The sequence below is a fragment of the Grammomys surdaster genome, unplaced genomic scaffold (assembly GCF_004785775.1).
Source record: "Grammomys surdaster isolate TR1022 unplaced genomic scaffold, NIH_TR_1.0 125561, whole genome shotgun sequence".
Taxonomy (NCBI): Eukaryota; Metazoa; Chordata; class Mammalia; order Rodentia; family Muridae; genus Grammomys; species Grammomys surdaster.
In genome coordinates, this window is record NW_021620408.1 from 751,351 (window position 1) to 765,286 (window position 13,936).

Consider the following 13,936-nt stretch of genomic DNA (forward strand, 5'->3'; position numbering starts at 1 on the left):
CCAGACTCCTGGGAGCACCGCTTGTTCTTCAATCTTTATCTCAGAGTCTACTGAGAAGAGCTGAAATGGAAACACTGGAGATGGACTTTGTAAAACTTTTGGTATAAATTAGATGCACAACATAGTCATTATTGAATTAATGAATGAATAAGGTTTCACTTCCCCTGAGGAGAAAACAGACTTGGGCAGGAGAATGAAGGAGCAGTGCTGGGGTCATGGGTGGTCAGTGTTGGAGGTGCCAGGAATTCACCATTGATCTTAAGCAATGCTGCCCTTCCTCCATCAGGGTTCCCTACGCTAAGCCCTGCTCCTGCTGGATGGGGTGAAGGTATAGCCAGAGCCCCGTGGGCTAGCACAGCAAAGCGGTTCACAGCTCCAGTTAGCTGCCAGAAAGACAACACCCACTGTGAGACAGGCTGGGAAGATCAAGGCGAATGTGGCGTTGAGCTAGTTGTGTATTTAATGTTGAAACAACTTAAATATGCTATAAAATGACACAGTTCTGTAAAACAGCATTTAAGACACAAGAGTACCAGGGAAGTTTGTCATCTGTGCAGCTCTCCTAGGGCTGTCTGTGGCCTCACACATGGGTCTCAGAGAAGACAAGGGGTTTCCCACTCCACACTGTGGGGACGCCTCTAGAGCAATATTTTTCTGGAAACGTCTGCCTGTTCCTGAGAGAGCTGTCACAGTTTTTATTCCCCTTGTGTCTGGAAATTGTGGACAAACTCCTGTAGAGAAGCAGGTGCCTGGGTGGCATCCCCCATGGCTCTGTGTATGAGGGGCACGCCCGTTCTGTGCTGTCGGCCATAGAAGAGGTATTTCCTGGAAGGGGGACTTTGGGCGAAGTCCTGGCTTTCCATGTGAACAGCTCTGCTCCCAGGCTGGATTTCCAGGCTGTTTCTTAGGTGGGGCTCTGTCGAATGACCCATTCGCCATGGGGGTTGGCACGGTACAAATCTAAGAGGTAGGCATCTGGGTCCAGGCGACGTTCACCTGTGGAAAGAAGGGATTCCAGAGGTTGAGAATATGGCAGGGAAAGATGCTGTTATCTTTCCAAGAGCCTCTCCCCAGGCAAGGTGCCACCCTCTGGTTATAGGAGCCTTGCTGTGGCTCAGATACCCCTTCCTCTGAGGAGACCTCTGTTAGTAGAAGATGCTTTGCCAGGAAATTTAATCCCTCTTCCCCAGGGATCCACACCAGAAGTGCCAAAGACAAGCAGCCTTCAGGGCTGATACAGCCATACAGCATGAGTCCCAGAGCCCCTGGTGGATCTGGCAGGCTCCTGACATGCCTTCCCTAGCCTCCTCCACTCCTTCCATACAAAGCTGTCTTTCGGTCACCAGACTTTTCAGTCCTAGACCTTGTGTTGTCTCCCCCTCTTGGCCACTGTCTCTCTGAGGGAAGTCTGGTCCTTGGAACAGAAGCTTCAGCTGCCTGGGGGAACTTACTAGAAACACAAGTTCACAAGATGCTGACGTTTCTCATCCCAGCCCTGAAAGATTCTAATGCCCTACTCAGGTTTGAGGGTCATTGCTTGTCCTTGGTTCTCACAAAGCAAGGACACTTGCAGCCAGATGCTGGTGAGCCTACAGCACATCCCCAAAGGCATCCACACTCAGGGCTGAGACTCCCCTCCCCGAGGGTGTCCTTGAGACATCTGTGGTAGCTTTCACACCAAATACCAGGAGTCAGCTCTGTGTGGAGCGGCCCACGAAGGAAGAGTTCCTAAGTCAGCTTTGCTCATCTTGACCCTCACAGCAGGGGAGACGGAAGCCAGAACGATCCCTCCCTGCCCCACCCCTGCCCCACCCCTGCCCCACCCCTGCCGGACTCACTTCCCACCAGGGAACTTACCAATATTTCCTCCAACTTCATAAACAAGAAAGGTGACCGGCTTCGTGTTACTGTAAGACAGAGAAAAACCCCTCGCTGGGCTGCGCTACAGAAGGCAAGACTATCCCAGGTTGGGAAGCAGCATCCTTAGGGATTTGTGGTCTTAGTAGGAAGGGCCTGAGGACTCTTCTGAGAGCACTGGAGCCAATGAAGGGAGCTAGCACCCAGGGGCAGGGAAGGGCAGGGAGAGGCAGGGAGATAGTCCTTGGGACAGATCGGCCCCAGGTGCTCTCCCACAGGGCATCAGAAGTGGGCTTCAGGGGATGAGGCCAAGGTGACAGATGGAGACAGCACCCTGCTGTGAGAGGCGGATTCTGCACCAAGGAGGGACGTGGACATTGTGTGATTATGTGTGAGTTATAATGATACAAGTACACAGTTATCCCATGGTGAGTATAGGTATCCTGGACTCAGCCCCGGGATCTGCCTCTGACTAGCTTTGTGGCTTTGGACATGCCCTACCCCATCTGGGTCTTTGTTTTTTTCTCATCTGTATCAGAAGGAATTGGGTTAGATACTTGTCAAGGGCTGATATTCTGGGGGTCTTGATGCCAACCCCACGAAGGAAGTTCCCAAGGGCTCTGGGTACTCCTTGTGCCTGGGAATGACAGCTACATATCAGCCCCTGATGCATTTGGCCACACTGTTTCTTGCTTCCTTAGGACCTCTGCACAGTAGTTTTTTGTGGCCAGAAGCCTTGTTTGATCCTCAGATTATAGTAGGCACTCCAGGGTACATTCATGTTGATCCCTGATTTATTTATTTATTTATTTATTTATTTATTTATTTATTTTTTTAGTTTTTCGAGACAGGGTTTCTCTGTATAGCCCTGGCTGTTCTGGAACTCACTCTGTAGACCAGGCTGGCCTCGAACTCAGAAATCCACCTGCCTCTGCCTCCCAAGTGCTGGGATTAAAGGCGTGTGCCACCACCGCCCGGATGATTCCTGTATTTCTTATAAAAGATAATATAGTTTTTAACTTGACTTGGCTACTTAATTCATGTCTGTCTCTTTTTCATGGCATGAACCTATAAGGCCAGAATCATCTTTGTTAACTATTTTTTAAAATATTTATTTCTATTGTTTTCTTTCTCTCTTTCTTTCTTTCTTTCTTTCTTTCTTTCTTTCTTTCTTCCTTCCTTCCTTCCTTCCTTTCTTCCTTCCTTCCTTCCTTTCTTTTTCCTTTTCCTTTTCCTTTCCCTTTTCCTTTTTCTTTTCCTTTTTCTTTTGACACAGAGTTTCTCTGTGTAATAGCCCTGGCTGTCCAGGAACTCCCTCTGTAGACCAGGCTGGCCTCAAACTCAGAGCTCTGCCTGCCTCTGCCTCCCGAGTGCTGGGATTAAAGGTGTGTGCCACCACTGCTGGCTATTTATGTTTAATTATGAGTTGGGGGTGGCATACATGCACACGTTTGTGGGTGTCTCTGGAGGCCAGATTGTTGTTTCCCCTGGAGTTGGAGTTACAGGTGGCTGAGTTGCCTGACCTGGGCAGCTGAGGACCGAAGTGCAGTCCTCTGCAAAAGTAGTTGGTGCTCTTAACCACTGGGCTGTCTCTCCTGCCCTCTGTTATGGCCTTTCATTACCATTTTAGCATTCCATATGGAGTCCGATTTACAGTGGCCAAGTTATTAATATATATTAAAGTCAGTAATGAATGGTGGCCCTTTTCATTATTATTTGGAGCCAAGAAGCTCTAAAAACGCTGACCAACACGGAAAGGGGAAGGCCAGGGACAGACACGTGTAACTCCTCATGGCCTTCAGCCTGAAAGGACCAAGCCCCACCCCTCACCTCACCCTACAGGGCAGAGGGGAGGCTCTGCCTCAGGGAGATGGCACTTACTCTGAGAGAAGTCTGTTTGGGTTCTCACTGCCCTCTTCAGGCTGTGAGCCAGGGTTCAGATGCTCTGTGAACAGCTTCAGAATGTGGGTCACCCTGGTGCTAGGATTCAGAGGCACCTGCAGAAGATCCATGCTAGGCCAGGCCACCTGGACCTGGATCTTTGCCACTTTGGGAGTCTGGAGATGGAGATTTGGAGATGAAGAATGAAACACCCTTCCATCCTTGGAATTCATGCACACGAGTGTACTTAGACCAGTATTCAACACCAGACGCATACACAAACACATATCTACATGCAGGCGTGGAAATGCTTAAACACAGTAGCACATGCAAGCTACATTCAGATGTGCACATGTACACCCAGGCTGTGTCTGCTGGTTAACACACACAGTCACAGATACAAATACACACAGACACACACACACACAGACACAGATACAGACACACACACACAGATACACAGACAAACACACAGACACATAGACACACACAGACACATAGATACAGACACACACCCAGACACACACACACACACACACAGACACACACACACACACAGACTTTCCCAAGTGGCTATGTTGAAGACTCCTTCCTGCTCTGTGTTCCAGAAAGAATATTCGATTCTTCCACATCCCTGTTCCACAAAGCAGCCCCATCCACTTTCCGAACCCTGCCCCAGGCACACAAAGGACCTTCTAAAATTAGGGCCAAGTCAGTGGCTTCCAGAACCCCCCCACCCCCCACCAGGCCAGCTCCCCATCCCTCAGCCCCTGCCTCTGTTTTCGCAGCGCCCACTCCTCGATCTCTGAGATGCGGCTCGGGCGCCCCCTCGCGGTCACAGGCAGTTATGCATGGCAGCTTGGTGGCAGGAACGAGGAGAAACCCGGATGCCCTCCCCTCAACCTTTTCTCCACCTTTGGTTCCTCCAGTCGCCTAGGGTGGGAGGCACTCACCGCCTCAAGCCCGTCCCCAGCCTTGTCTCTGTCTATGTGTGTCCTCCGCAGCCAAGTCTTGAGGCCCCCATCACAGAGCTGGGAACGACGGCCATTACTGTCATTCAGTTTTCGCACTTGGGATACCAAGAAAGAGGCAACCTGTTCAGAAAGAATCATGTTTCAGCCGAGTTGCTGTGACAGCGGCAAGCAAGGCCCCATTTTGGCCACCACCACTTCTCCCACACAGGGCTTGAAACTGACTCCTTGAAGTAGCTACCAGAGCCTTCGTTTGAAGGGATGGATAGATGTTAGACATTAAGCCCCAGTGAGGAACCCGGAGTATAGGACTCAGGACGGAGCAGTCCCTGAGGCTTCTGGACAGAAGTGTGCTTAAGGGAAGCTACCCATTGGCACACCATGCAGAGCTGTTCCCAAACACATCTGGCCTGCGGAGTTCCTGGAGACCTGCAGGTCAGCTCAGCCACTGTGCAGTGAGAATCTAGCAAAGATCCAGCGACCCTCTTTCCAAGGTGTGACAGACTGTGAGGTGTAGAAAATTACAGTGACACACATGGGGAAGTTGATGACATTTGTCTTGTTTTGCTATATACACCTGTGCTGTCTGAAACTTTTGAAAAAACAAAACAAACTAGCATTTAAGGAATTTCTTTTTTTAAAAAAAAAATCTTTAACAGGAAAAAAATGTAGTATTAAGAGCTGGCTCAGCAGGTAGGATCACTGGCTGCTCTTCCATTAGAACTGGCCGGTTCCTAGCATACACTATGACCTGAAACTTCACCTCTTTGGATTTGAAGTCTTCTTTTGACCTTTGTAGGGACCAGGAACATATGTGGTGTGGCCACACACATGCAATCTAAACATTCATACAGATAAAATAACAAGAAGTCTTTTTTTAAAAATTGCAAAAAAATTGCAATTCACTGTGTTTTAATAGCAATGTAACTTAGGGGGTTACATGCAGAGAAAAAGAATTTTTGGGAGTCTGGGAGGGGGTTAGGGGATTTTCAGCAGAACAACTGACCCTGAACTGCATTTTAAAAAACAAGCAGAGGACACCAAGCTCTGCCTTTGGAGAAAGGGGAAGTTGTGTCCAGGCAGAGTGAAGGGCTTGAGCAGAAACCCAGAGACCGGAAGCCTGGGATGTGTTTGAATGCTTTGCTGGTATATATTAAGTATTTGCCTGTGGTGGTGTGAATACACTCAGCCCAGGGAGTGGCACAATTAGGAGGTGTGGCCTTGGTGGAGTAGGTGTGGCCTTGTTGGAGAATGTGTTTTATTGTGAGTGTGGGCAATGAGACCCTCCTTCTAGCCACGTGGGAGCCAGTCTTCTCCTAGCAGCCTTCTGAACAAGATGTAAAAGTCTCAACTCCTCCAGCACCATGCCTGCCTGAAAGCTGCCATGTTCCTACTTTGATGATAATGGACTGAACCTCTGAACCTGTAAGCCAGCCCCAATTAAATCTTGTTCTTTATAAGAGTTGACATGGTCATGGTATCTGTTCACAGCAATGAAACCCTGACTAAGATAGTGCCTCAGGTGTGTGCCTGGTACCCGTGGAGGGCAGAAGAGGGCATCAGAATCTCTAGAACTGGAGTATGTACCTGTGGTGGTGTGAATATGTTCCACCCAGGGAATGGCACTATTAGGGACTAACTACTACACTAAAAGTGAAGGGAGAACCAGGGGGCTGTGAGTTGGCTGAGAGGTCAGAGGTACGGGTTATAGGGAAAGAAAGCTATTAGGAGGTATAGACTGCTGGGAGATGCCACGTGGGTTCTGGGAATCTAACCCAGGTCTTCTGGAAGAGCAGTATGTGCTATTAATCACTGAGCCATCCCTCCAGCCTCCACCGCTCCCACCCATGATGCATTTAAAACAACAGCTGGCTCAGGGCAGAGGAACTGGGGCTCTGCAAAAACAGCATTTGCTTGGATCTGGAGGGATCAATCCAACTTGTGGATGAAGGGAGGGATAAGATGAACGATGGGTAGATGGGCAGGTATATGGTGGGTAGATAGGGCTAGATGGGTGGGTAGTGAATGGGTGCATGATAGGTGGATGGGTATGTAGGTAAAACAATGATGAATGGCTAACTGGATGAGTGTTTGGATGGGTATATAAACGGGTGGATAGCAGGTAGATGAGTAGATGTTAGGTAGGCTGGTGGGTGGGCACATGGTTGAGTAGGCAGTGGGTGGATAGAGGGGTGAGTACATGGGTAAAGGCATAAGGAATAGATGAGTGGGCGGATAACGGATGTATGGATGACTGGTCGGGAGGATGGTGGATGGTGGGTAGAAGATAGGTAGACAGCTAGATTAGTGGTCATGGGTGAGTGGTGGGTGAGTGGAGATTGTTTGGACCATGGGTAGGCAGATGACTGATAAGTGGATACATGGGTAGTTGAAGACGTGGGGAAAAGTTGTTTGGGCCAGTGGGCAAACGGATAGGAGGCTAATGGCCTGAGCAGCCTGTGTGGATGGCGCCAATTGTGTGGTGGGAATACTGAGTGCTAGCAGGATCGTCTCAGCACTCCTGTCCCATCTGCGGACTAGGACCCGGTGTGTGACCCCCTCTGTGCGGTGCCCCCACCCCTGCTTCCCTGCATGGTTTCAGGGCAATGCTCATGGTGGGGGCAGCCATACCTCTGATGTCTAGTTTAAGCCCCTCTTGGGCAGGACTTATGCCCCTGAGCCTCAAAGCTGGACATTCTTGATGGTAATTCAGGGACCATCTACTAAACTAGAGGTGAAGGGGAAGCCGGGGGGCAGTGAGTTGGCTGAGAGGTGAGAGGTACGGGTTATAGGGAAAGAAAACGTAGACTTCTTAGACTTGAATGCAGGGAAGAAAAATCCTGGCCTCTGAACAGTCCTGCAGAAACCTAGGAAGAGCTTTAAGTAGCAGCATGAAACATGGAGCTCATGACAGATAGTAGAGAATGGACAGCTGTACCAGAAAGCACAGAGCAGTGAAGACCGTAATGAACAGATGCACAGACAGACGGACAGACTGACCGGTTGCCACTGCCATCACTCACCGTCCAAAGCAGGTCCTGGTACTGCACCATCATGCACACCACTTCGGCTGCGCCCTCTGCCAGCTGCTTCTCCCCCTTGGCGAGTTTGGGAGGCCGCCCTCGAGGCAGGAAGAGATTGGGGGCCATTACCGTGGAAACATTCCACAGGGTCATCTTGTTGTGCTGCTCCTGGGCTGCCACCTTCCTGAGGAATTCCAGGAGTGCCTAGGGAAGGACACAGACCCTGCTTTAAATTCCAGCACAGCCCTCTTTGTAGGAGTCTGGGCAGAAAGGGGTGGCCACAGCCCCTGGCTCAGCAGCTAGTCTCCCACATGTGTTTGCCATCTCACGGATGGTTAGTCAGCCATAATGTGCCTCAGGAAGTTTTACTGTTGGGCCCATCTTACAGAGAAAGAATCTGGCTTAGAAAATGTGCCAAGGGGCGAAAGGTGACTCATCAAGATGGTTCGCTACTCTCTTGACCCAGAAAATCCCACAAAATCTTGTAAATCACGAGGTTCAAACCTTCGAGTTCACTTTAAGAACACCCGGGAAACTGCCCAGGCCATCAAGGGCATGCACATCCGCAAAGCTACCAAGTACCTGAAGGATGTCACTTTAAAAAAACAATGTGTGCCATTCCGTCGGTATAATGGTGGAGTTGGTAGGTGCGCCCAGGCCAAACAATGGGGCTGGACACAGGGACGGTGGCCAAAGAAGAGTGCAGAGTTTTTGCTGCACATGCTTAAAAACGCAGAGAGTAATGCTGAACTTGAGGGTTTAGACGTAGATTCTCTAGTCATTGAACACATCCAGGTGAACAAGGCAGCTAAGATGCGCTGACGAACTTACAGAGCTCACGGCCCGATTAACCCATACATGAGCTCCCCCTGCCACACTGAGATGATCCTCACTGAGAAGGAACAGATTGTTGCAAAGCCAGAAGAGGAGGTTGCACAGAAGAAAAAGATATCCCAGAAGAAACTGAAGAAACAGAAGCTCATGGCACGGGAATAAATTCAGCATAAAATAAATGCAGATTAAAAAAAAAGAAAAAAGAAAATGTGCCAAGGGCCACATAGTAAAGATGAAGAGAGAGAGATGGATGGATAGATGGAAAGATGGATGGATGGAAAGATGGATGGATGGATGATGGATGATGGATGGAAAGATGGATGGATGGATGGATGGATGGATGGATGGAAGGATGTATGTATGTATGTATGTATGTATGTATGTATGTATGTATGAAAAGACAATACACAGAAGAAAGATAAGGAAAGGAAGAAAAGGGTGGGAAGGAAAGAAAAAGGAAGGAAGAAGAAAGTGATGGAAAAGATGGTTAGAAAAGACTGAGTGAAGGGAAAGGGAAGGAAGGAGGATAGAGGAAGGAAGGAAGGCAGGCAGGCCGGCCATACATTGAGCTCCTACACCCTCTATCCCATGATTTCTCCTGTGCTAGCTCCTGTAGCACCAAAACAATCAAACAAAATATTTTATCATCCTCAGTGACTAACAGGGAATAGAAATTCCAAGATGAAGATTCCAGGACCTTTGCAGGCCCATCAGCCCCAGCCCCAGCCCCAGCCCTCAGCACCCACTCCCAGATCACATAGCAAAGGTCCCCAAGGGGACCATTTCCCAAACTGGCTCTCCATAGAACACTAACACCACATCACATCTCCCACAGCTGAGAAGGACAGGGAGGAGGTGAGTCTGGGTGGTGCTGGCTGCTCCAGCCCCACTCTGAGATGCACAAGGCCTTGGTGTACCAAAGCCCCTGAGAGGTTCTCAGGGAAGACTAGTCTGAACTAGTGCATCTCACCCCTGCTCACCAGACTTCTCAGCACACAGAGCCCTTGCTCTGGAAGATGTCGGCACCTGGTGGATCAGGTGTGCTCTGAGATCTCCCCTGCTTTCTTTGGAGAAGACTCTTGGACAAGGACTGTGTATGACCTGGTATGGATGTGTGACAAAGGCATGAACAGAAGGATGAGCACCTTCAGAGCCAGCCCTGAGGCTGAGGCCTGAGACCAGGGCAGAAAAGCCACGTTTACCTTCAAGGTGTTGCGGTTGGGTTCCGGCAGGAGGAGGATGAGCAGGTGGAGAGCCTGCAGGCGCTGTTTTAGGTCAGGGATGTCTGCAGAAGAGGGAGGTAGAGAGGAGAAGCTCAGGAATGTTCCATCATTGCTCTGGCCTCATCCTTGAGAAAATTCAGGGCTGGGAAGCCCAGCAGGTCCTTTTCCACAGGGCTTACCACTACTTCCTGGCTAGCATGCTCAGACAGAAACCCAAACAGTGCTGGTCAAAGTGAGATGCTCACCACACTTTGTTAGTAAAAAGCTAGCACACATGCTCAAGCCATATGTACCCACACATTCATATGTGTGTCTGTATACATGCCCAGACAGATAGACAGACAGACATTGAGCTGAATTATGGCCCAGTGTCAGGAATGCCAGAGGCCAGAAAGTCATCCCTGGGAGGAAACTCTAATAGCTCACTTGTCCAGGATAGAAGGTTTCCTGATACTCTTCACAAGCTGAAGGTTGGAAAGGAAAAGCTAGCCCACACCTGAGGAAGGAGTCTCCAGGAGGAGGAGGAGAGGGAGTTACAGAAGAACATGTCGCATGTCAGGTCAGGGGGACCCTGAAGCACTGTTTGAATTTGGGCAGGTGACAGTGAAGTAGTGTGAAGGAAACCCCTTCTAGTCAGAGAGAGGATGAGGGACAAGCTGAGGAGGGAGAAGCATCCCCCGTGGGTGTCTTACTACAGGGAGGGAGGGCCTAGGAGGATGTGGGTCAAGTCTTTGCAAGTATGTTGGGGACAGTTGGTGTGATGCATGTTTTAAAAGGAGATTGTGAGACACAGGAGAGGGAGAGGGGGAGAGAGAGAGAGAGAGAGAGAGAGAGAGAGAGAGAGAGAGAGAGAGAACACTCAGAGCCCTGCTGCTGGGGAGGGTGGAGTTCAGGTGGCCTGAACATGGAGTGTGTGTGTGTGTAGACCAGTGGTAGACACCAGGTAGGGTGTCTTCCTCAATTGCTCTCTATCCTATTTTTTGAGCTGCTCGCTGAACCTGAAGCTCACTGGATGGCTAGACAGGCTGGCTAGTGAGCCCAGGGGATCCCCTTGCCTCTGATTCGCCTGAGCTGGGATTGCAGAGGCATGTGACTCCATCTGACTTTTAGCTGGAGACTTGAACTCAAGTCTCCATGCTGTGTGTGGTGAGCCCTCTATAGACTAATCAGCCCCACCTCAAAGCTTTTGGAGAGAAAGGGAGGGGGGAGAGAAAGGGGGGGGATCCAGGCTTTCCTGGGTTTCTACAAGGAGGATTGTAAAGAAGTCCAATAAGGAATCTGTGTGTCCCTACAGTGTAGGAGTGTCTGACCTCTTGCACAAAGACAGAAAGGCCAACACACACAGGTGTCCGCAGTTCCGTAGGCCTGATAAGCTCCAGCCCACGGATGTCAAGAACTCCAGGCACCACAGGATAAAAGGAGAAAACAGATTCCTGAAGGTTGCCCTCTGACCTCCACAGGTGCTCCGTGGCATGTGCTCCGCCCACTCCACCCCCACACAAAGCTTTTAACCTTGTAAGAAAAGAGCTGAAGCTAGCTAGTCCCTGTCCATGTCAGGACTGATAAGGCCAGCTGCCAAAGCCCCAGCTCTCTCCCCGCTGTCAGCCTACACACACATGTACAAATACACAAACTTGAGAGACACACACACACCAGTAGCCACCACCCACATGCCTGTGTATCCCTGTACATGCTTATATACATGCAAACACTTCCAGTCCCGTCAGCTAGGGACCCCAGAGGACAGACATTTCTGAACAGGTTTGCCTGCCGCTTCCCTTCTGCACCTGCTCCACCAGAGCCAGGGGCTCCCATCCCCCCATCCTCTCCTGCACACGCACACCACTTCCACACGCACTGGGCACTGATGCAAAGGCTGGGAGGTACTCGGCTGTGAGCAGAGGTGCAGGCAGCTTCCGGAGGAACCTCTTGAGCAAGTCGGATGCGTCATTGGGATGAACCTTGTCCCAGCTAATAAGGCCAGCATAGAAGTCTCTCTCCAGCTTCTGCTCCAGCCCCTAGAGAAAGGAGGGTCACCAAGAAGTTGCCCACAGCTCCCTCAAAAGCTGCTCACTCTGTCTGGGCTTCAGTGTCCTCTTGCAAGGTGGGGGCAATGCCACCACTTCCCTGACATCATTGCTGTGCGGATGGGATGCCATCCTGTGTTGAACCACCGTGTGCAGAGAGGGCTCTGCTCCACGGGTGTTGGCAGTGTGACTCCAGAGCCCACTACTCTACTGGGCTATCTCTCTGTCTCCTGGAATCCCACAACCATACCAAAGTCTGGCCACAGGCTAGCCAGGACACCGATTCTCTCCCAGCCAATCACAGTACAGGGTTTGGAGAGGCGAGACAGCCCTTAGAGGTAGAAAGAAAACAGCCATTACCTTGACCCTGGCCTGGGATCCAGGCACTCTGAGGATGCCTTCTGTGTCCAGCCCTCTTTTTTCCAAACAGGACAGCAACTATCAGAGACAGAAATCATCACTGAAGCTGACTGCCACTGACAAATAGGTCTGAGCACGGTATATCTATCTGTCATGAAAACCAGGAAGGGAGGGCATTACAAGGGTTCCTTCGAATGACAAGAGCCCTTGTTATTGTTTTCATGGCACTGGGGATGGAGCCATGTTGGGCAAGGTTTCTACCCCTGAGCCAAATCCTCAGCTTATCTGAGCTTCCTGGACCACTTCGTGAGCCAAGGACAGTACTGAGAGCTTGGTAGACATTTTTTCATTTAATCCTCCACTAAAGGAGACTGTTGTCAGAACTCCAGCTCACAGACATCAAAAGGAAGGATCTAGAAGGTCAGACCTGCACCCAACTCTCAGCTATCAGAGGCAGAATTTGAACCCAGCTCCCCTTTTCTAACACCCAGGCTCTTTCCCTTGAGGTAGGCTTCTCCCAGATGCTCCTCAGAGCCAGCCCGCCAAGGGCTAAGCAAACCCATGCTGGGGACAACTTACAGCTTGCAGGAGCAGTGGGACCTGGGTGCTGGGGAAGACTCTGTGGTCAGCTTCCAGAAGGCTGTGAAGGGGCACGCCAAAAAGGCCGGAGTCTGCAGGAGGCGAGAAGAGTAGAGGGCACGTCTCAAGAATAGAATCAGACTCATTTCTCCGGAGGACCAAGCTCTGGAGAGAGATGGAACACATGCTCTTGACATCACAAATGGTGCGTCAGGCATGCCACAGCACAGCCCTCTCCCCTGGGTAAGGAAGAACTAAAAGGAAAATGTCCTGCCACCTTAGTGTGAGCCAACAGAATAGGGTGGAGCTTCCTAGCTTTGCAGGACTGGGCCAAGACCCAGGGGTCTCAGCCATCCTGGCTTAAGGTTGTCCCCAGACAAACCCCTTCACTGTGTTCTCTTCTGCTCTTTCTCCAGCCTTCTTTTCTCTGCTTGACCCTTCCTAACACCTTCCTAACCCGCCATCCCTGTCTCTGAAGAACCACAACGAAGCCACAAATGCATGATGGGATGCCGAGACTGGGTCGGATGAGCACACACTAAATGGTAACATACGTCCAGAACTTAATAAGAACTGGGTAGAGCAGCTCACGCCTGTAGTCCTAGCACTCCAGAGGCTGAGGCAGGTGGGTAGAATGCTAAAAGCCAGCCTGGGCTACGTTTTGTGAGATTCTGTATTAAAATTTTTTTAAAAACTGAGTCATTCAAACTGTTAGATATAACAACTGGGGCTGTGTTTTGTACCAGGGAAAATATGGACGTAGAGTCTCTAGTAGGTAAATGGTTAAATGTACTACAGAGTGGTCAAGGGAAGAACATAGTATAATGGCTAAAAAACAATGATTTTCTTTAACCCACTGAAGACATAAATTGAGGAAGACATTAAGGTATAAACAGGCCTCCCATGTTCATGAATTAGCAGGATTAATATTGTAGAAACAACTATATTACAGATTATCAATACTCCAATGGCACTCTCCTCAGGATTAGAAAAGGCAATCCTAAAATTCACACAAAAGCCCAGAAGACTCTGAATGGCCCAATCAAATCCAGAGCAGAAAGAGCAGCACTGGAAACCTTACAACACCTGATCTACACTACACTACAGAGATATCATGACAAAAATGTCAGATGGAAAAACAGACACACAGACTGCTGGACTAGAGCCCAGGAATAAAGCCA

General features: G+C 49.9%; 1 protein-coding gene and 1 pseudogene across 1 annotated transcript in view; one reads left to right on the plus strand and one right to left on the minus strand.

Moving 5' to 3' along the window:
- Positions 1-904: 904 nt before the first annotated feature.
- The window catches only part of Arhgap40 (Rho GTPase activating protein 40), a 35,506-nt gene continuing 22,474 nt past the window's right edge, over positions 905-13,936 (minus strand). Inside the window, exons 7-15 of the mRNA XM_028786582.1 lie at positions 12,756-12,847; positions 12,177-12,254; positions 11,648-11,807; positions 9,769-9,851; positions 7,733-7,936; positions 4,692-4,832; positions 3,739-3,914; positions 1,858-1,907; positions 905-996 (exon numbers count right to left, since the gene is read on the minus strand). Of these exons, the coding sequence (XP_028642415.1) occupies positions 905-996; positions 1,858-1,907; positions 3,739-3,914; positions 4,692-4,832; positions 7,733-7,936; positions 9,769-9,851; positions 11,648-11,807; positions 12,177-12,254; positions 12,756-12,847 (1,076 nt within the window). The remainder of the gene's footprint in view (positions 997-1,857; positions 1,908-3,738; positions 3,915-4,691; positions 4,833-7,732; positions 7,937-9,768; positions 9,852-11,647; positions 11,808-12,176; positions 12,255-12,755; positions 12,848-13,936) is intronic.
- Positions 8,160-8,728, plus strand: LOC114638195 (annotated as a pseudogene).